Source organism: Chrysemys picta, chromosome 5 (genome assembly GCF_011386835.1).
Source record: "Chrysemys picta bellii isolate R12L10 chromosome 5, ASM1138683v2, whole genome shotgun sequence".
NCBI lineage: Eukaryota > Metazoa > Chordata > Testudines > Emydidae > Chrysemys > Chrysemys picta.
Window position 1 is genome coordinate 25720562 of NC_088795.1, and position 22897 is coordinate 25743458.

Consider the following 22897-nt stretch of genomic DNA (forward strand, 5'->3'; position numbering starts at 1 on the left):
ACTGGAGAAGGATTAAATAAATCCAAGATAAAACATTACCTGTGCTAAATTATGTTAATTCCACCCACAGTAGAGATGGTCAATGTCACACTGGCTCCCCCCTCCACCCTAACCTGGCAGGCCACTGGTACCAGATAAACAGCCAACTCTCTGTTTATTGTATTGTTTTTATTTTATTAGCTTTATTACTATTTACATCACTCTTTTAAAGTTGAAACTTTCTAGGAGTTGGTATCTCTCCAAAGCCATCTGCAACTGGCTGCAACATCCATTGAAAGAAGGGCTTCTGTCTGGTGTAACTACCACTCCCATAGAAGGGCATGTTTACCAGGCTTGCAACAAAGGCTGGAAAACTGTTACATAACAATAGCACTGGGGGGCAAGGTATGAGGTGCACCAGGCTTATGCAATATTTCAGCTATTAAACAGGGAGCAAGAAGGGTTTGTGTGTGCCACTCCCCATTTCACTTTCTGCTAGGAACCAGATAAGTTCTGCTCCCACCAAAAGATGCATCTGCCCTTGCCACAGCAATCATGACTGCGTCCAGTGGAGCCATCCCTAGTGTTCTGAGACAGCCCAGTCCTCAAAAACACACTGTTTCAGTGCCCCTCCTGCATAGGGATGCTTTCCTGAATTGGGGCCTACAAGTTTAAAGCCAAAGGAAACAAGATAACCAAAATAAAACCAAAAAGTGATCTGTTTCTCTCCACCACCACCCCCAAGTGCATTTCAATGCCATACTGCATGCACATTATAAACCTCTCTCTATACACTAAGTTTAAGGGACAGATCAATGGGAGTTGAGTGCATGCACCGAAGGCTAGAATTTGGCCTTCAATCAGATTTACATAGAAGAAAACACTGCAAACCATGAAATCCAGAGCCGAGGCTGAAACGACATCCTCTGCTACTCCCTGCTGTGCCCTGGCACATCCTATCGGACTCTGGTCTGAGGTTCCAGCAAGATCTTGGCAGAGTGACGTGTTACTAACCATTTCAGCTCTCTCCTCTAGTTTCTTAGTTTCAGTCAAGACTTTACCATTTGTCACGGGGATCTATTCATTAAGCCTTAACAAAAGCACAATAATGAAAGGGGGGGAAAAAAAGAAAAAAACCTCAAGGACTTTCTAAGGAAGTACATTACTTATTTAGGGCCTTTTAAATAACATCTTATTGACCCAATTCACTGCTACTGTTCTCTTGAAGCCATCATAATCTGTTTTACAAATACGTGTTCAGGGACTTTTTTTTTAACAAATCATTATTTGCTTGGCATAAATAGCAACCTTAGAGCTGTTACACTCATGTCAATACAGTTTATTGTGCCAATATTGTCTGTAAATTCTCCTTCATTAATCTAAGGGGAGGCGGGAGGGAATTCTAGATCCAGTTTTAAAGAAGCCATTTTAGATTGGGATAACATCAACTTGAAATCTAGTCAGTTAAGGGCTTGAATTCACTGCTAAACATGCTGGGGTTTTTTTAATCTCAGGAACAGAATTTGAAAAGATGAAAAAACAGAATAGGAGCTATACTTGTCCATGAGTACCTCTGCCACTTTCCCATCTTAAAAACTTTTGATCTACTGTATAGCTGAGTGAGAGACTGAACAACCTGGAAACTGACCAACTTGGGTAGACTTGAAAAAGACTAAATCCAAGTTCTGTCAAAAGCCCAAAGTCAAAGAACTGAAATAAAATAAAAGGAACGAAAACACACCCAGGGAAAAATATTTCTCTCTAATCCCCTTTTATTTATAGTAACCTTAAATGCCACTTGTAAAAATAGCAGATTAAAAAAAATCATTGTGAAAAATATAAGTTAGTGTCTATTTTTTTTTTACATTAGCTTTTTTTTGGTAAATACAGGATTTTAAAATTTTTTAGCCCAGTGAAAAGTATTATTGCCTAGTTAAAATCCCCAGAAGATAGGAATTGACAATGGAAATGGTGAAAGATACTAAGATCCTGATCCTACAGGATACACCACACAGGCAGACCTCTGCATCTACGGCTCCACTTAGGTACAGAATCACTTCCAGAATTAGGACCTAAGATGCCTGCACTGAGGCACTAGCAGTCATGTATGCTGCATACACAGGACTGAATACAGGCTAAACATTCACCTGAATTATAAAGTTAATACAGTTCATGGTTTAACGCATTATAATTATAGGATAGAGTTTCAGTACTTGGCCTCCTAGCCAAATAAAATATCCATTGTGATAAATTCTCTAGCAAGTAACTCAAAATAGTGAGCACAACATAAAAAAAATCCAAATAAGAGGCTGTCAAAATGGACACTGGGAAGTTTTTTTTCCAGTTATCAAATTAACTTCCAATTATCAAGTGCTTGAATAATTATTTAAAAATCACAGGAAGAAGATTCTGGCTGTGAAATGCACAGCAAGGAAAGTGTAGCAGAGCATGGCTCAGTGAAAAAGGAAAAGCAATACGTTTCCTACATATAAATTAAGTCCATCAACGTAAGGACTATGAAAAAGGGATATAATTAGAGAAATGTTACAACTACTGTGCGTTATTTTATTCAGTTTATTTAATTAGCTTGAGCATAAGTCACTCTTTTCACTTCATTAAGATGAATCAAACTGATTAACATGCTTCAGAAATATTAGCTGTGGTCTAAGAGCCAACTTCCAGTTAATTTCTGCTCATTAAGTCACAATCTTGTCTTTCTATTTTTTACTCATTGAGGTCTTGATTCCACAAAGTCATAGGCAACTGCGTGACTTTAAGCAGGTGAGTAGTTCCATTGTGTTAAATTGAATGGATTATTTATGCGCTTAAATTAGGCACATGAATGGTCTTTGCAGAACTGAGGCCTGACTGAAGATCTGAGAGCCATCTTCAGAAACAAGAGAAAAGCTGGAAATTGTTGAAGAGGTCATGGTTACATTCCTTCCCCGCTCCCCACACACACACTTTTCCAAGCTTGCCTACAAGTTAGGTCTCTGATCCAGCAAAGATGTGATGGGATTATTTACAGCGGCTAAACTTCAAGAGATGATTAAGTCTTTGCGGGATCAGGGCCCTTAAGTCTGACATTATTGCACACAGACTCTTGCAACCTTACTATTATTCATAAATCATACCATGATACCATGAAGGATTCACTTTTTGTGGTCAGTTGAGTTTACATAAACCCAAATAACCTTCCTTTAGTTCAGGGTGCAACTAGTTTCCTAATAGGCTATAAATGAACTAAACACCAACATGTTTTTCCTCTTCGAAAGGCCTAAGAGCTGAAAATGTGTTTTGCACATAAGATATGTATGTGTGCATGCATGTACACGTACACACACACACACACACACACACACACACACACACGACTAGATTTTAGAACAGGTAATGTTTCAGAAATGACTTGCCATAGGCAACATTTCACCCCAACACTTGTTCTTAATTAACATGTTTTTTAGTGTTATAGGAAGATGTAATGTTAATATTCTTCCTTTCCTTCATCTCTCTTGCTTGCTGCATGTGTCTTGACTAGGGCTGTCAATTAATCGCAGTTAACTCACACACCTATAACAATAGAATACCAATTGAAAGATATTAAATATTTTTGAATGTTTTTCTACATTTTCAATATTGATTTCAATTACAACATAGAATGTAAAGTGCACAGTGCTCACTTTTTATTATTTGTTTTACAAATAAACGCATTGTAAAAATGATAAACAAAAGAAATAGTATTTTTATATTCACCTCATACAAGTACTGAAGTGCAACCTCTATCATGAAAGTGTAACTTACAAATGCAGATTTTTGGGGGGGGGGGGTGTTACATAACTGCACTAAAAAAAAACAGTGTACAACTTTAGAGCCTGCAAGTCCACTCAGTCCTCCTCCTTATTCTGCCAATCGCTAAGACAAACAAGTTTCTTCCTGGTGTAACTGCATCTACAGGAAGGCTTTTCCCAGCATAACTACGCAGGCTACAGGTTTGATTTTTTCCACACTCCTGACATAGCTATGCCAGGAAAACTTAGGTTATTCTTCTACAAGTGACTCTTTCAGACTGATTGCAAGCAGATCAAAATTATTTGTAAACAGAAATCTAGTGTTATTCTAACATCAAAATCCTTTTACCACAGAGTATTTTAACCACTAAACATGAGATGGTAGGGACTGATATCATACTTGTAAATGCAGTGACCTGAGCATCTCAGCTAGGGAGGAGGAAAGGGCTACTTTGTAATTAATATTATACACCTATAATATGCACACACATCCCAGCTGCTAAGACAACTGCAACATGAAAGAGAGATTCATACTGTGATAAATTAACACATCATCTGCTGCTTACTGCTCTCACTCCATACAATATTCCAAGCAAAATAATAATAATAATAATAATTATTATTATTATTATTACTATAATTAAAAACTCTACCATATGACTTTTTTAAAATGAGGACTTCTGGTTACAAACTCAAGAGTTCTTCCTGGTTGGGTATGTTTTTTAATAAAAAGCAAAATGACGCCAGAATGCAGAAACAGATTTTTTTTTATATTTCTGAGAATTGACTCTTTTGTTTTCACTCAAGTTAAATATTAACATATTGGTTGGAGAAAGGAAAAATTAAAGCAGGAACATGATTTCCACATCACTTGATATTTAACGCTGCAGAAACAACAAAAAACAAACCTAATCTTGTGAATTGTTATGTGTTTTAGTAAATGATTCTAAAACTACATTTAAACATCATCTACACCTAAACCAGCCCAGAGCACAAACATACTTGCATGAATCATATGGTACATCCGATAAAAGCCTACCTATCTGAACTCTGTTAGTGATATCAGTTTGACCATGATTAGTTCAACGAATTCACACTAGAAGGCACTGCAAAGATGTACAGTACTGTAGCCAGCATTAAAATGCTGTCTCTTGACTGGCAAAGTGTCTCCCCAGCCTCACATCCCTGCTGCAGTATTCCTCACTTCCCCCCTCCCCCTCTTGCCAGCCAAGAGCTGTTAAATAGTCAAGTGCATCTGGGCTGCAGTACAAGGCAGTGAAATAAACATTTTTCAGTATCTGCATGGCATAACAAGGTACGCTTCTTAAACACTCTCTGTATCGAGAAATGCCCTGAAGGAAGAATAAAAAAGAAAGCTGTGTGCAAAAAACATCAAAACTGGAAGGGCGGACGGAGGGGCCAAATCCTGCAGAGACTTACGCACATGCTTAAGCTTGAGCAGCCAAGTAGCCCCACTGAGTTCCATGACACTATTCACATGCTCAAAGTTAAGCATGGGTGTAAATCTGAATGCATCACCTTCAGTGGATCTACTTCCTCCTGTCAAAGCCCTTCCCAAATTAGCTGCATCCTACCTATCCACCTTAGTACCTTATCTCAGAGTTGACATCCACCATCATTGAGCCGGCCCTCATGTTTAAAAGATCATGGAACGAAAACTGATTATATCTGCCCAAATTTAAAAGTATGGCATAAAAGGGGCCTTCTGCAGTACATAAACATAACCTACAAAAATCTGTATATATATTTTTAAATGTTAATGCCTAAACAGAATGGATTTTTCTGTAGAGAGATTTCCTATACAACATTTTGTTTAACTAATATCTGAAAGGGTATAAAGTGAGGAGCAGCATCAGCATCCATAATAGTCTTATCTCCAGTGCAACCTCAAGTGGAAAGTGCAAATTCCAGAGTGTGTGTGAGGAGAATTGTGGAACGAAGGCAAGATAGATAGATGGTATGAGTGTGTGTGGAGAGAAGAAAGCTAGCAGGGAATAAAATGCACACATTTGCGTCAAACAAGCAAGTTATGGGAGCATGTTTCAGACCTGGCCTTTAGAAGGCTATAAAAATGCATAGGAACAAAACAAAAGCAGAAACCTTTTCTCAGCAGCATTCTCACCAGAATAGAAATAAACACCACATACAAATAAAATGTGGCCACCTTGTAAAGAAGTTTTTCAACTGAAATTATTAGAAATAATCATGTTTAATCTCCTTTAAGAATGGGGTTGATTTGACTTGGTTTTAGGAGATAGAGAACAGAGAGATTCCCAGGTCATTGTGTCCGTTCATTCCCTGCATGGCTGACTCAGTAGAAACAACATCCTGAGATGCAACAGAAAAAACAGACTGGTGGGATACTCAGATTTCATGCCTACTGATTCACCTTTTTTATGACAGCGCCATAATATTGAGTACTTACAAAGACTGAGAAATTGTTTTTATCAGTTTTCAAACATAGCTTCTGTTTTACAAATAATCTTGTCTGCAGTGGCGCTTCACATCCTCCTTTAGGAATTACGCAGTTCACCCCCAATCCCCCCACGCACACACAACACTTAGGGAGAAAAACTCTTTCACACTTCATAACTTCATATTTTGGGAATCTGGCTGTGCAAGACAAAAAGAATGAATACAGAGTTCTTAGCAATTTATAGTTTCAATGAGCTGTACAAACAGGGCTTGCAATATTTACAAGACACCTAGTGGCCTGAGAAATGAGACCTAGCTTTCAAAAGGTTTTGAAAAAAGAACAGGAGTACTTGTGGCACCTTAGAGACTAACAAATTTATTAGAGCATAAGCTTTCGTGGACTACAGCCCACTTCTTCGGATGCATATTTTTGCGGATACAGACTAACACGGCTGCTACTCTGGAAAGGTTTTGAGTGCCTCAACTTCCAGATGCCCAACTTGAGCATCTTTTAAACAAAAAATAAAATTAAAATAAAAAAAACCCCACACAGACCCAAGATGCCTCTAGCTGGATGTCCAAAAACTGAGGCACCTAAAATTTTAAGGTTTCAGAGTAGCAGCCGTGTTAGTCTGTATCCGCAAAAAGAAGAACAGGAGGACTTGTGGCACCTTAGAGACTAACAAATTTATTAGAGCATAAGCTTTCGTGGACTACAGCCCACTTCTTCGATATGCATCCGAAGAAGTGGGCTGTAGTCCACGAAAGCTTATGCTCTAATAAATTTGTTAGTCTCTAAGGTGCCACAAGTCCTCCTGTTCTTTTTGCTAAAATTTTAAGCCACTTTCAAATATTTGGACCTAGATCTACTAGCCAGAAGCCCATATAACAGATGAGGAGCCCAGACATTTAGGTTAAGAGGCAGCATCCTAGTGACAGCCCCAGGTACAACTGCTGGTGCGGAGAAGGAGCGTGGTGGGATTCTCACCAGGGTATTATCCCTAGAACATGCTTGGGGTCTTGCTGTATCGCTCACATCAGTCTCTGGCTAGTAGGTGTCTGATGACTATCCCAGCTTTACTAAGCCAAGAGTGAACTTGACCTGGTTCTAATTAATTTTGTTCCTGGTCACAGGCTTCTGAACAGCAGCCATGAAACTGACCAGAGTCTTGTCAGTTTTACTCTGCTGACACTTAGGAAAAGTATGAAGAACCAAGTCATTGAAGCATCTAGGCTAGAAACTTGACAAATAAAAAAGTTGGTTATACAGAAATCAATTGCTTAGTTTACTCTCGTTCTTCAGGGAAAGTTACCGGTGGGCAATTCCCTCCCACCCCACCCTCCGGCCACTTTTTAGTACTGTATATACACATTTATTGATTATAGTGATCATCATTAAAAAGTTCAGCATCCGCAAGAGTTACAACACACTACACTTACCTATCAAGAACTAGAACAGGAAATAATTGTGGCACCTCTTGGCACATGCTGACTTTTCACTGATGAGCATTGTAATAATGCTCACAACACCCAGTGAGGTTTCTGATGAAGAAACAGTCAGAAGTTCAGTGAGCTGCCCAAGGCCACATAAGCCAGCAGCACAGCTGGGATTAGAATTTAGGAGTTCTCTGGTTTCCAATCCCATTTCTCTGTTCAACATCCTCCCAAATATGAAGTCGCTTGCACATATGGCCATGTGATATATTTCATTTCTTAACAGACTTGTGCACATGGGCAAAAATAGCTCAAATGAAAGACAGCACAACTAAAAAAAAAAAACCCACTCATAATGTCAAGCCTTTGACTGCACCGTCCCCACTCACATCTCCCATGAAATCTTCTCACAGAGGTAAAAGAAAAGAAAATCCAGGGTAATAGATACATTCTAAAATAATACTGACTATGGTTCACTGTCACCCCCTCCACACCAAAGAAAAAGCAGTCCATGGCCTTGGATTTCATAAACTCCCTCTCCTATTTAGAAAATAATCTGTCTTCTGTCCTTAAACACTATCTAACACGGGAAAGCCTTCAGCGATTGTCTCCCTCAAAACTAGCCTGTTTGAGAGCTCTCTCTTATCCCAGTGCAGCACACCAGAACTTAAACACAGGAAAGGGGATGAGGAGGGTTATCAAAGGATCTTTTCCATACAGGAGACCACAGAATGTCTGCACTGAGGACAGAAATCACTGTTATCCAATATCACCCAAACAGAAATAATATCACCACCACAATGCCATCAAATAAAATGACATGCCTAACTCCTGCTGCCAAAATATAGACACATTCCTTCCACTCCACAAACCAAAAAGCCATGATCCCCTTACACCCACCCAAGATGTCCATAATCACACTTTACCACTTTTCTCCATGGTGTGTTGAGGTTGCCTCCTTATAAGCTGTGCTGAAATGTCTTGATATAGCTTTATGGCAGGGAGCCTTAGAGCTCAGCACATGAGAAGAAAATTTGCACAACTCTGACATGGCAGACTTGGGAAGAACACAATTCACTCATCTCATAGTACCCAGCCACATACCCTAGAGTTCACCATCTGAGTACTAACACAGTCCTGTTCCTTCAGTACCCCACATTAGCTCTGGAAACCCAATGCCTCTCTTATAGGGCACCAGATATCCGTCACCAACTCCAATCCTGTCCTTGTTCGGCCAGTCTGCTGGGACCAGGAGTTAGGCACAGATTTATTTCCCATATAATCCCTTTTTTATTTCCCATATAATCACCCAAGAAAATTACAGTGTGACCACTGGGACTTCAAGCATGTCCTTGAACTTGGAATTAAGCCATGCTTTAAGGCCAGCTAGAGGCCCTAAGATTTATGCTAGATCCTCTCTCAGCATGTTGGCATATTAAAGCAATGAACCGATAATGCAGACCTGTAAATCATATTGGTCAGTGATCGCACAGAGGAAAAAAAGTGGAAAGGAAGGCATCTGTATATTAGCAAAGTAATGTAATTTCTGAAGGACAGAACCCCGCATTGTACGGAGACAGACAGACATGTTTAGCTACCAAAATAGTTCAGCTGCTCATAAGGAACTCCCACTTCCATTCCCACCTCCCAAAGCCTCAGTGTTTTCCCCACCATGAATTGACAATTTCATCAGTTCCTGGTCTCAATTTAGGGAAAGTGTACAGCAGTCAGAAATGCTGCCAGTGACAAACTTCAGTTTAGATATGCCACCATTGGGGGGAGGGGGCTGTGCTGGAACTATATCCCACTATAAAAGTTTCTCACTTAGGTATTTCTAATATGCCCACCACTGCAGTATAAATACTAGAAGGCAGGTAAAAGATACACTGAGTTGTGAGGTTTCCTAAGAGAATCATTTCAGCCTGTTAAGAAGAAGCAACACCCAAAACACTGAGTTTGAAAATCTGCTGTAAATAACTCATTTTTTCCCTAACCACAAAATGTAAAATGGGTGCTCTGAGAGCAGCTACGTTTAAGTAAAAAAAGATGTTCCTATGCCAGGCTGGGAGGTCTGCCGGGGTTTCTTTCAATGGCACTCAAGTGACAGCAACTAGAGTTAATTCTTCTTTTTCACACTCTCCCCTTCACAATCCCACAGCACATTCCCAGCCTTTGCCTACTCAGCAGATTCACATACAAAAACCTGCTACCATTTTAGTCTGATAATTTTTCAGATCAAGGAAAGAAACCAAGTGCAACTGTAATATAGATACAGCTCAGTCACCTTTTACATACTCTCACCCTATATAAGCTACCATAAATGCCTTTTTTTTGCAGTTTAAGAAAAAGATGCAGTTTAAGAAAAAGCAGCGAGTGCACAAAGGAGATAATGAAGGAAGTGATAAACTTGCTGCTTTGATAAGGAGAGGTTTGATAAGGAGTTATTAACTCTGTGCATTTCATTAAACTTTCCAATCACAAGTTTATCCTGAAAAGAGATACTGCATTTAACCTTAAAAAGCCACACCATGCAGAATTGTCATCCAGATACATTTTACCATAATCTGATTTTTAAACTGACAAGCAATCTATAACAGAGGACGATGCAGCTCAATAAGACAACTGGGGGAACATTAAAAAACCCCTACAGTGGTAAAAGTTAATTTAATTCCTTACCTTGATTGGGCAGCCATAGTGAAGTGTATAATGGCAAATGTCTTCTGTCCATGAGACCCTTCCCCCAACTGCCCTCCCTACCCCCCAGGCAAAAATGTATTTGCCATTTGCTGATACGTTTCCTGGTTTCTGTAAATTTACCCACTCCAAAATGTCACTGAACTCCCTACTCCCAAAGACACAGGTTCCTGAGCTAAGTCTCTCTAGTTCAGTATTGGATTACACTAATTTTGATAGACATCCGGGCATTCAGGGCCTCCTTTGGCTTGTGCATTCCAAATCTACAGGGAGTTTAACCAGCTTCTGAATTTTCAGCTCCCCAGATTCAGCAATTCCAGTTTAAAAGTTTAGCACTTCATAAAAAACTCACCGCATTACTATAACACATCAGTGTAAATTGTTGTTCTTATTCAGAAAAGAAGCCTTTTTTCCAGCTCTAGTCACAGATGCCTAAACACTCCAGACCTACCCCTTTTCAATAAAGTTTTCATGGTACAATCCACCTCCTTAAATGGACATGTTATTCTGTCAAGGCAAGAAAACTGGAGGATTGGATAAGAAGAGAACAAGCCTGGGTCACTAGCCTATCACGGATGAAATACACGTTTGTTTTCTCAGCCAGAGACTCCACCTGCATGCTCATAAATGGGCAACGTACAAACACAACAGCTAGAACACAGGGTTCCCTGCTGCTTGGCACTCTAGACATAATTAGTGTGTTTCATGGGATGAGAAGAAAGAGGGCAGAGCAAAGGAATATTGACTAGAGAGCAGGAGGAGGGGAAGGTACTGTCTAGCATGAATTCCTCACTGCCATTTAATTTTTTTGAAAGCTAACAACAAGAGAAAGGCTTTCATTCTGAGCGTGATATGGATCACACTGTCAACTTTTTAAAGCAAAAACATAACCAGTCCAGAAAGAGAGAGATTGTTAATGTAAGTTATTTAAAAATGGGATACATAATATAAGTTGCAGGTGGGATCCCAGAATTAGAGAAAAATCGTTTTTTTTCTTTCGTATTAAGACAAAATATAGATTTTCTTTATTTATTCTTTATTTTATTTATTTATGTTGCATGGAGCACAATGCTGTATTGAGACCTTGATTTGTGTACTTGTTCAGTAAAAAAGTAGCACCTGCCCTTTGCTCTGGGTGCTTCTTGACATGTTTTAAAACAATTATAAAAATAGTCTATTCCAGTAATTCCCTTCAACCAATAATTAACACACATAATCCAGCAGTCACTAATATATTTAAGACCCTTACAATCTCCTACAGCGGAAGGTGCATACACAAACACCCGACTAACATAAATACCAAGCAAATAGTTTTGTTATGTATTTCCAACATTAAACAACAACAACAACAACAAAAGAATGCTTTGAAAGACTGAGCTGCTACTGAGAAAGTTTTATTTATACAGTATCTTAGAAAAACAGGAAATTCACCATTTGCAACAAAAACGATATATAAAAATATTTAGAACAGGACATAATTTGAAATGGATGACTGAAAACATATCAGAAATGCAAGCAATAGCTATTGTTAAAGGACACTTAGTTTCCATTCTACCCCATTCTCAGTTGCATATAAAACTTTCAGGCAGAAATAATTTTCCATTCCTGCTCAAAGGTGAGAAAGAATTTTTGGAAACTCTGAGCAAAAAAATAGTGCACAGTTCTTTTTGATTATGAAGAGTTTATATGTGGGGAGGAGGTAGATGATATAGTTTTTACATTATATATAAATAAGGGCCTAAATGTTAAAAAGACAGCAAAAAGAAGAACAGGAGTACTTGTGGCACCTTAGAGACTAACAAATTTATTAAATTTGTTAGTCTCTAAGGTGCCACAAGTACTCCTGTTCTTCTTTTTGCGGATACAGACTAACACGGCTGCTACTCTGAAAAAAGACAGCAGTAATTTCTGGGTGCCCAACTTGAAACACTTTAACAAGGTCTTCGTTGAACATTAAACATTGACAGCCATAGTGATTTTGGCTGTATGTCACTGTCACTAGTCAGTTGGGCCAAGTATTGCAACCTTTACACAAAACAAATAACTAGAGCACTGCACCTGCATCTTCCCCCTTATGATCCACTAAGGGCACCTACTCAGGCTCCCAGCTCCTAAACCAGGACTTCTCTTGGGCTGAGACCCACACCTCTCCCCCTGCTGACCGGGGGTTTTCCAGGCTGCACAGTTCCTTGCCTACACTGTAATATCCCCAGCAAGTCTGGATGCCTAACAATAGGGTTACCATATTTGTACACTGAGAAAGGAGGACACTCCATGGGGCCCCTGGCCCCACCCCAACTCCGCCCCTTCCCCACCCCCATTTCAACCCCTTCCCCACCCAAAGTCCCTGTCCCAACTCCGCCCCCTCTCTGCCCTATTGACCCCCTTCCCCAAATCCCAGCCCCGCCTCCTCCCCTGAGTTTGCCACATTCCCCCTCCCTCCCAGCCACCCGAAACAGCTGCTTCCTCTCCGGGCTCCCACTGCTCTCCAGCCTGGCGCTTCCCCCGTGTAACAGCAGCCGGAGCCGGGAAGTTGCTTCGGGCCCCGGGCCTGCCCCCGAGCTGGGCATCCCAGCCCCAGCGTGCTCCCACCTGCGAGGCTGCACCCCAGCCGCAGGCTCCCTCTCTGGCTGGGCTGGAGCAGAGAAGTGCTGCGTGCATGGCCCGGGCCGTGCCCCCAGGCTCAGGGGAACCTCCACCCCGCTCCCAGCCAGACCCAGTGAGGCTGCAGCAGCTCAGGCCAGGCAGCTGTGGGAGGCGCTGCAACGCGGGCCCTTCCCAGGTGGGGGAGCTCGGGCTCCCGGGAGCTGCCACCTTGTGCCGAGAAACTTTCTCCTGCGCCGGGACCAGGCAGCAGCTCCACAGTGGGGGAGGCAGCCCCAGCTGCACGGACCGCTGGCGGGGGGAAGGGGGGGCTCCTTGCATGGCCGAGACAGAGGGGGAGATGCTGATGCTCTGCCAGAGCCGCGGGGAATGCTTGGAGGAGGGAGAAGCAGACGCGGGTCCCCCGCAGCTACCTGCAGAGATGCCACCGCGGGCGCGGGGTTGCAGCAGCACAGGGGGAGGGGGTTTGCAATCCACAGGCTGCAGCGAGCTGACACCCCAAGAGGAGAGGGGGCAGGGGGTAGGGTTATCATACCTCCGTATTTTCCAGACTTTTATATATATTTAAAAAATCCTCCCGGACGGTGATTAACAACTAAAAAGCAGGACATGTCCAGGAAAATACGGACGTATAGTAACCCTACCTAACAGCCCAACTTCTGCACTTTGCTTTCTCACTGAAGGCTGTGATCCTGAATGCAGGGGTGGGGGGGGGGGGGAGTACAGCAGGGTAGGAGTTCAGATGCAGGGGGGTCTGGGCATTGGGGGGGCCAGATGCACAGCAGTTGCGTGGATATTGGAGCAGCTCCCCGTTCAGTAACTTCTACCTTCACAAATGAGGAATGATGGGGCAGGAAGTGGGGTGGGGTGCAGAGCCGGGGAGGTTTCTGGGTGTGGGTCTAACCTGGCCCTGGCTGCTCCAGTACAGGGGAAGTGTGCTCCTCCCCCACCCCCAGTCCAGCTGAGACTAGCAGCTTAGCCTGGAACAGGATAGAAGGCACTGGTCAGAGCATGGGGCTGGGGAGAACTGGGTGCAGGGGGTCTCCAGATGCAGGGAGTGAGGGTTCGACAGGAGGGTCTGGATATAGATGCGTAGGGTTGGATCTGACCCAGCACTGGTGGGGGGAGTCCCCAGCCTCTTCCCTTCCCCCCGCAGTGATTTACCTCTCTGCCAGCTGCTTTGGATGCCCAAAACGACACTTCCACATTGCTGGGGAAGGGCGTGTGGTTGTTCTTGCGGCTTCCCTGTTAGAAAGTCATTTTTCTGCAGGGAAGCAAAGAAATCTGTGGCAGACATGAATGCTGCACGCACACAGTGGTGCTGAATTCCCCCAAGAGTATTACTGGCATAATAAAACACATACTGAAGGTGCAAAGAGGTTAGGTAGGACTGCTGAACATGTTCTAAAGTGTACAGGCAATAATATTGCTTATCTCTTTACTCTTCAGTAGATCTCAAAGCACTGTACAAAGGAAGTCAGGATCATTTTACAAATAGAGTAAGTGAGATACCGAGAGATGAAGTGACTTGCCCAAGATTATCCAACAGGCCAGTTCAAAGTCAGGAACAAACCCAGGTCACCTCAGGCCCAGCGCAAGGCTCTATCCATGAGGCCACCAGTGAAATACTCCACTGAATCTTGGCAGCTCATCAGCTGGGAAAGAAATAAAACTTCTTCCCCAGTTTCATAGCCTTAAAGGCCAATAGCTAATGTGAAGGTTAGGCATGTTTCACCATATTTTGTACATATTTTTTGAAGTGCTGTATTTTTATTTGCTCAAAGCACTGTAGGCACATTAACTACTTAACCCCACACAATTCCCCAGTGAGGTAAGTAGTATTAGGCTGTAAAGTCTCTTGTGTAGCTGCTCTGTGCTAACCGGAGAGAAATCTTCTGTCAGTATAACCAAACCACCCCCAATAAGTGGTGGAAGCTATTTCGGCAGGAGAGGAGTAGGGAAACTTAGGCTATGTCCACACTAGCGCGTTTGTCAGTGAAACTTATGTCAGCCAGGGGTGCGTTTTTTCACACCCCAACCGACAAAAGTTTTACTGACACAAGTGCTAGTGTAGACATAGCTTTAGTTTCCCTATTTCTAAAATGGGGATGTGGCAGAAAGGCAATGTACGCTGCCCAAGGCCACACAGTAAGTCAGTTAGCAGAGCCAGCACAAGGACTCAGGACCCCCTCACTCTCACCCCTGTGCACAGTCCTCCACGTTGCCTTCTTCAACTTTGAGACTTTCCAAATGCACCCAACCTTGGGCATCAGTACAATTACTTCCATTAGGGCAACAACAACAACAAAAACCCACATCCACGTTCAAGTTTACCCATCACTCCTCCACCAACAATTCATCCCTCTCCCTGAGAAAAGTTGTGGAGGACAAAAATATTCGGAATTTGAGAACAGAAGTTGCTTAACCAGTGAAAGGAACTTTTGTTTTTAAATATAACCAAAAAATGCTGATAATTAAACACACCATTATCATTATTTAGAATGCAGTAGTGCCTAAAGTATGGTAGGGGTTTTCCAAAGACATGCTCTGTCCTCAGGAGTTATCGTTACAAATAATACCTGAGATCTCAGACAGGAAAAGAAATTGGGGGTGGAAATCTATAATTTTCAGTTTACTTGCACATTTGAAAAGTTGTGTGTGAAACGTTCAGTTTCATCTCTTTGCATGCATCTTTTTTGCAAAGAAAAGATTTTTTTTTTTAAAGGAAAATGTGATAGGCTGGGGCAGGTGTAGGTTTCAAGTTGGTGGTTTACGTTTAATGATTTAGGATCTTTTGGTTTTATAGCATTTCAGTTCATGTTTAGGACTGTCACAATATCAATAAATAATAATGAACTGTTAGTATCAGTCAAAATTTACTAATCAGCTGGATTTTTAGCATGCAAATCTTTTGTTAGAAAATATTAAAAATTGTCTTGGGCTTTCTCCCCCATGCTAAAAAACCCAAATAATTTTCCAGTATCCTAGTTGTAAGATATACTCCTCAAATAATTATGAAATAGGAATTCTAATTGCAAGCAAAGGATTTCTGCTAATACCCACAGAAACCTTTGTTTTCTGGCTAATTAAAGGCTATAGGGAATACTTTATTGCACTCTTTTGTAGTGGCTTCCATCCAAGGATTACAAAAAACTTTACTCCTGAATTAAGTCCCACTACCTGCTTGGAAGTTAGTGAAGTATCCCCATTTTACAGATAGGTAAACTGCGGCACAAAGTTGTTAAGCAAGTAGCCTAATGTCTGTCACACAGCCATTTTGTGGCAGTGTTGGGATTAGAACATGCCAGTTTACAACTCCAGCTACTTCAACCACAAAACCATCCTTCTCCTCAAGGAAACAAACAGTGGCGCAACATGACTTCTAAGACAAGCAGGAACAACCCAGCCTCCTTTAATTAAAAGCCAGCTTTCCTAATTAAACAGAGGACCAAAGACAATTTATTTTCCAGTACATGTGTGGGTGTGTATATCAAACATGATAACACTTTTTTTTTTCCTTTGGAAGATTGAGAGAATACCACTAAATTATGTGACTTCCTTTCCTTCGGATCTATTTCAAATCTGCTCAAGAAAGGCCCAGGACTGGAAAAACACAGTGATCCAGGTCAGATTGAAGGAATATGGGCAGAGCCATATAGGGCATTTTTCACAGTACCCGGCTACTCTGCCCCTAGTTGAAACCAGCTCTATTATTTCCCCTTGTTTAATGAGCACTCACATTCACTCAAATATATATTTTTAAAAATTCTAGGCAAACCTGTACGCTGTCAAGAAGCACCCTTCTCCATAGATATGTGACATCAAAGAATTAAGATACAATTTTCTTCCAGTCGTAAGTACATGCCTTTTCCGGATATTGATATGCATACACTAACATTCTTTGATATCGTGGCATTTAAAGGTCTGTACAAAGAAACATGCTATGTTGAGTTGTATTTATAGATCTGATGGACAGCAATGCTGCATACTATATAAAATGCTTAAATATATTAAAAGGAATTTATATTTTTATTACTTGAATCAGGTATTGTATTTCATAGAATCAGAAAGGACTGCAAGGGTCATCTAGTCTAACCCCCTGCCAAGATGGTCAGCTAGTCTAACCCCCTCCGGCAATCAATGGCCAAAATGTTAATAGAACAACAAACAGACATATTGTGATCAATTTTAAACATTGTTAAATCCTTTTTATCATCAGTTAATTTGAAGAACACTCATAAGCAATAATAATAAAAAAAATACCACCAGGTTTCTTTTACACTTCACTGAATTCTTTTCCTGGGAAGAAAATATAAATAAAAGCCTGACATACTGATGTAATTAGGTAAAGAAAATTATTTGTTGTTTATGTTTTCATTCTCCAGGCCACATGAGCACTTTCCATGTTGGAAGCAATTTGCATAATGGAAACAGAGCAGGGAAGAGGCCAGTGAGAATCACCCTCTTTCCTGGCTATAAACATCCAATAACTTCCAACCAAGCAATGCAAATTTCTTCATTTAAAAATTATTTATTCTATACCATCCCTGCACATAAAAGATTACAGACTGAAAAGTCAAATGCCATACAAAAGGTGAGGGGAGAAGAATACATATACTATAGGTGGGGCTGGTGACCAGTCACTTCCCATTATAAGACCCTCTTTTCAAGCTTGTAAAACTTGATCAAACTTTACCTATGGCCCGTGTTTGCCTCACGTTAATTTTTTTGAAGTTTTTCAGGAAAAACAGTCCAGACATTCCTATGCTCTGGACCAAGGACTTAAAATTTGGCAGGGGGGCTGGCCTTTTTGTCAGGGACATGTCTATTGCTATCCCTATGAAAATCCACCCAAATTTGGCCAAGTTATATGCCTCAGAAAAATTGCAATCTGCCCAGTAGAGTCTTGCTAGATTTTTAGTAGCTAAGGTCTCCAAAGATTCTGTCTGCACTAGGCATGCTTTAGCTTATGACTGAGAAGGCCACTCTCTGCAGCTTTGGGCCGGGCTAGGTTAAGCCACTGAAACAGAAAGCGGGGAAGGTGTCTCTCTTCTGCTCTTGACCCAGGCAGGAGGAAGCTTCCTGCTTCAAATGCAGAGGGGACAAGAATGAGACCTGGGAGACTGTGACTCAAGAATTTCTTGATGCCAACTGAAAAAGGGGGAGAGGGGAGCTACTGGAATCTCATGAGTTTGGTGTGTGTAGTCTAGTTCACCAAAGAATGTCACGTGGTCTCAAATGGAAGCAGGTGTCACACTGGACATCAATATCATTGTGATATGTACATACAGATATTGAGTAAGGAGTTACATGTTCTTAAGAGTCTTTGTATCAAGGTGCTGATCACCAGCAAAGGTGAAAAGCAGGTTTTTTGTCAGACAGATGTTTATTCATCTGTTTACATGTAAATTGTCTTTCACAATGAGCTTATCACCAGTCTGAGCTGAATGTAAATAAAGGATCCTCAGAACTTCAGACAGAATCTAACAGGAAAAAAACAGCAGGGGAGAGAACCTTATCTGGAGGTGCACTTCAAAGGGTTGGGAGGCAGAGAAGACATCCAGGCACTCTTCACCAAGGAAATAAAAGCACAGTAGTTTTGCTTCATGAAAAAAGCATCTCAATCAGGCTTGACTAAAAACACTGTGGAGAACTTTGGTCAGATAAAACTTCTTTAGACGGGAGGTTAACCTGTTAGTTAAGTTTAGTCTCTAGAAAGCGCGTTATGATTTTGTTTTAGATGTAACCGTTTCCAATATTCTTTCTTACTATCACTTAAGTGACTCAAGGTCCCTTCCAGTCCTACGATTCTATGAAATCTCTATTATTTGACAATAAATTTATCCTTGTTTCACTATAAATATAGCTCAGTGCTGTAGCATTAAGCTAAGTGCTGGTCCTGAGCTGAATCTTACAAGCCGGTGTTTTCTGTTCCTTTGGGAACTGCGGGCCTGGTAATTCTGTGAGTGTCCAATGGATAAGGGGCTGGACACTGCAGGGAAGGTTCCGAGGACTCAGGGGTTGGTGTGTGCCTGAGAGCAATTCCTGTGGAGGTCTAGAGGGACCACTTGTGCTGCCAGAGCCTGCTGTTTTCAGGGAGTTGATCCACAGCAAGTACAAGGCTGCCTCACACTAAGGGCAATTGGCAATTGCCACCCTGGGGAGCGTCACAGGGCAGGGGAGGGTGTATATTAAAACAAGGGCTTTGGAGTGGGGGAAACTGGGACTAGGGAGCCAGAAACAGACACTGGGAAGCAGTACGTGTACCAGAGACTGAGAACCAAAGAGGAGGAAGGAAGAGGATGGGAGAGGACAAACCTGACAAGTAGACATGCTGCAAGGGGAGAACCACGAGTGGCTGGTTTAAGAGACTGGGACAAGGAGCTGTGGGGTCAGGGGAAAGAAACTAGATGATGAGCCCAAGGAGGGAGACTGGGAGCCACTGGGGCCAGAGAAACAGACTGGGCAAGAAGACTGGGACTGGGAGCAGGGAGGAAAAGTTTGAAGGGGATGCAGGAAAAGAGGTCAAGCTAAGGAGGGAGGAGGAATGGGCACAACAGTCTGTGTCCACCAGAGCACATTCCCCTCCAGAGTCTGGAATAGAACCAATGATTTCTGAGATTGTCATTTCTCTACTGTCAGCAAGTATGTGTGAAGCTCACCGACAAACGGTCTCTCTCATATCCCCCTCTAGTGCTGGACCACATAGAGGATGACAACCTACTATCGCTATCAGTCAGGGCCGGCTCCAGGCACCAGCGGAGCAAGCTGGTGCTTGGGGCGGCAGATTGTTGGAGGCGGCATTCTGCCCAATCCTAGGGCGGAAGGCCGCTTTTGTTTTGTTTTGTTTTTGTTCTTGTTCCGCTCCTGCCGCCCTGTAGGGGGCAGCGGCGCGGAGAACCAGAGCACCCTGCAGGGCAATCCTCTTCCTTCCCTCCCCCCCACCAGAGCGGAGCCCTCCCGGCAGGAGGCAGCGCAGCGGGAGGGGCCGCGTGGCAGTGCCCCTGCTGTAGCCCTGGTCACCCCCTTCTCTCTCTCTCCCGCCCGCTCCTTTCCCCTGCCCCCTCCCCAGCCGGTCCTCCTGCACCCGCACTCCAGCCGCGCTGCAGGTTTTTTGTTTTTTGCTTGGGACGGCCAAAAAGCCAGAGCCGGCCCTGCTATCAGTTACTCCAACAGCTTAAGTGACAGATGTCCATGCAGTAGATCTAAAGAATCCAACTCTGCTGAAGACCCATGTTGGTGTCAATATAAAGCCATATGATTTTATTTCTGTTTTTGCTTTCTCCTTTTAAAAACCTAGGAAATTACACATAAAAAACTATGTTAAAAGAACACTATTAAAGTACTGTACATAAGTCAAGCACTCAAAAGATAGGAAATGCCCCAATGAAGGTTGGCTATGCAACCTTAATTTAGCCTCTTTGTGCGTTTGCATAATGATACAGCCTTTAATTACATGATCACACACTATTTTTCCACAGGATGTCTACCTCATTCAGTGCACAAGATGGACCTGCTATAGGGATGAATCACAGCTGTTTAGGAAAGGAGGCTATTATTTGTAAGACACCTGCCTAATTTTTGCATAAGTTGGAAGGTGTGTGGTGAACAAGGCAGGGAATGGCAGAAAAAGAAAACAGTGTCATGTTGAACACTGCCCTTGAAAACTGGATTCTATCCCTGCCTCTGCTACAGAAATCCTATGTGATGCTGGGCAAGTCCCTTAATCTAAACTTTTTACAGGTGGTCCCTATTTGTGTGTTCCGCACTTTCTGGGTGCCTGATTTGATACACTAGGATCTGAGCTGCAAGAGTGCTGAGCACTTACAGATGGAAAAGAAGTCAATAGGATCTGTGCTATACAATGCTAAGTACTCTGAAAAATCAGGTCCTCGTTGTCTCAAACTGGCATCCAAAATCAGTGGAAACTTTTGACCTTCATCTTTCTGCCTCAGCTCTTCATCTGTAAAATAAGGATAATAGCATTGCTTCACCTCACAGGGGTATTGTGAAAATGAATTAATGTTTGCGAAGTACTCAGATAGTATAACAATGAGCCGCACAGAAAAGCCCAAGAAACAATTAATAAGTCTGTCTTTAGAGCAGGGTTTGAATCATGTGCAGTAAATAAGGCATGGGGCCACACACTGAACAATGAGGAGAACACAAAATATTGAACAGCTGCTCATTAAGTGAACGCCATCCACCCTGTGCACTGAATGAGGCAGTGTTCTGTGGAAAAGATATATGATCACATAGTTAAGAGACTGTATCACAGTGCATCAGAGTGGATACAAATATATTTTTTTATTTATTTTAAATCGGAAATTTAAATACTTTTAAAAATTTTATTTAGATTATGTTTCTTTTTTTAAAATAAGCCTGTTTAAATTTAAATCTGAATTTAATACAAAATATTTTAAGCCCAAAATATATAAGTATTATTTAGTTGTAAATGTGACATGTTTTTATATAAGAAGTTCATGTATGCAAAACATTTCAGGTTCTTTTATTTAATACAAATGATTTTTTATATGCTGTTGTGTGTTTAATTAAATTCCAGTTACCATCAGGAATGCCAAAGCACAATTGGAGTTGCAGCTAGCAAGGGATGTGAAGGATAACAAGAAGGGTTTCTACAGGTATGTGAGCAACAAGAAGGTGGTCAGGAAAAGTGTGGGCCTCTTACTGAATGGGGGAGGAAACCTAGTGAAAGACCATGTGGAAAAAGCCGAAGTACTCAATGCTTTTTTTGCTTCAGTCTTCACAGACAAGGTCAGCTCCCAGACTGCTGCACTGGGCAGCACAGTATGGGGAGGAGGTGAGCAGCCCTCAGTGGTGAAAGAACAGGTTAAGGACTATTTAGAAAAGCTGGACATGCACAAATCCATGGGGCCAGATGCAATGCATCTGAGGGAGTTGGCTAATGTGATTGCAGAGCCATTGGCCACTATCTTTGAAAACTCATGGCGATCGGGGGAGGTAACAGATGATTGGAAAAAGGCAAATATAGTGCCCATCTTTAAAAAAGGGAAGAAGGTGAATCTGGGGAACTACAGACCAGTCAGCCTCACCTCAGTCCCTGGAAAAATCATAAGGAATACATTTTGAAACACTTAGAGGAGAGGAAGGTCATCAGGAAAAGTCAACATGGATTCACCAAGGGCAAGTCATGCCTGACCAACCTGATTGCCTTCTATGATGAGATAGCTGACTCTGTGTATATGGGGAAAGCGATGGACGTAATATACCTTGACTTTAGCAAAGCTTTTGATACGGTCTCCCCCAGTATTCTTGCCAGCAAGTTAAAGAAGTATGGATTGATGAATGGACTATAAAGGTGGCTAGATTGTCAGGCTCAACGAGTAATGATCAACGGCTCGATGTCTAGTTTGCAGCTGGTATCAAGCAGAGTGCCCATGAGGTCAGTCCTGGGGCCGGTTTTGTTGAACATCTTCATTAACGATCTGGGTGATGGGATGGACTGCACCCTCAGCAAGTTTGCAGATGACACTAAGCTGGGGGGAGAGGTAGATAAGATGGAGGGTAGGGATAGGGTCCAGAGTGACCTGGACAAAGTGAAGAAGAAATCTGATGAGGTTCAACAAGGACAAGTGCAGAGTCCTGCACTTAGGACTGAAGAATTCCATGCACAGCTACAGACTAGGGACCGACTGGCTAAGTGGCAGTTCTGCAGAAAAGGATCTGGGGGTTACAATGGACCAAAAGCTGGATATGAGTCAACAGTGTGCCCTTGTTGCCAAGAAGACTAATGGCATATTGGGCTGCATTAGTAGGAGCATTGCCACCAGATCGAGGGAAGTGATTATTCCCCTCTATTCAGGACTGGTGAGGCCACATCTGGAGTACTGCGTCCAGTTTTGGGACCCACACCACAGAAAGGATGTGGACAAATTGGAAAGAGTCCAACGGAAGGCAACAAAAATGATTAGGGGGCTGGG

The 22897-nt window shown here is 42.1% G+C and overlaps 1 protein-coding gene across 14 annotated transcripts in view; it reads right to left on the reverse strand.

Moving 5' to 3' along the window:
* Positions 1–22897, reverse strand: part of AFF1 (ALF transcription elongation factor 1) — a 163827-nt gene that overhangs the window by 119154 nt on the left and 21776 nt on the right. For 2 of the 14 annotated variants that reach the window (XM_065596148.1, XM_024103111.3), the window contains exon 1: positions 10314–10843. The exons of 10 other annotated variants lie outside the window; for them this stretch is intronic. In XM_065596148.1, the coding sequence (XP_065452220.1) occupies positions 10314–10330 (17 nt within the window). In that variant the 5' untranslated portion in view covers positions 10331–10843. Of the gene's footprint in view, positions 1–10313; positions 10844–22897 lie in introns of those variants that run through there. 2 more of the 14 variants (XM_008165624.4, XM_065596151.1) reach the window with 2 other exon arrangements.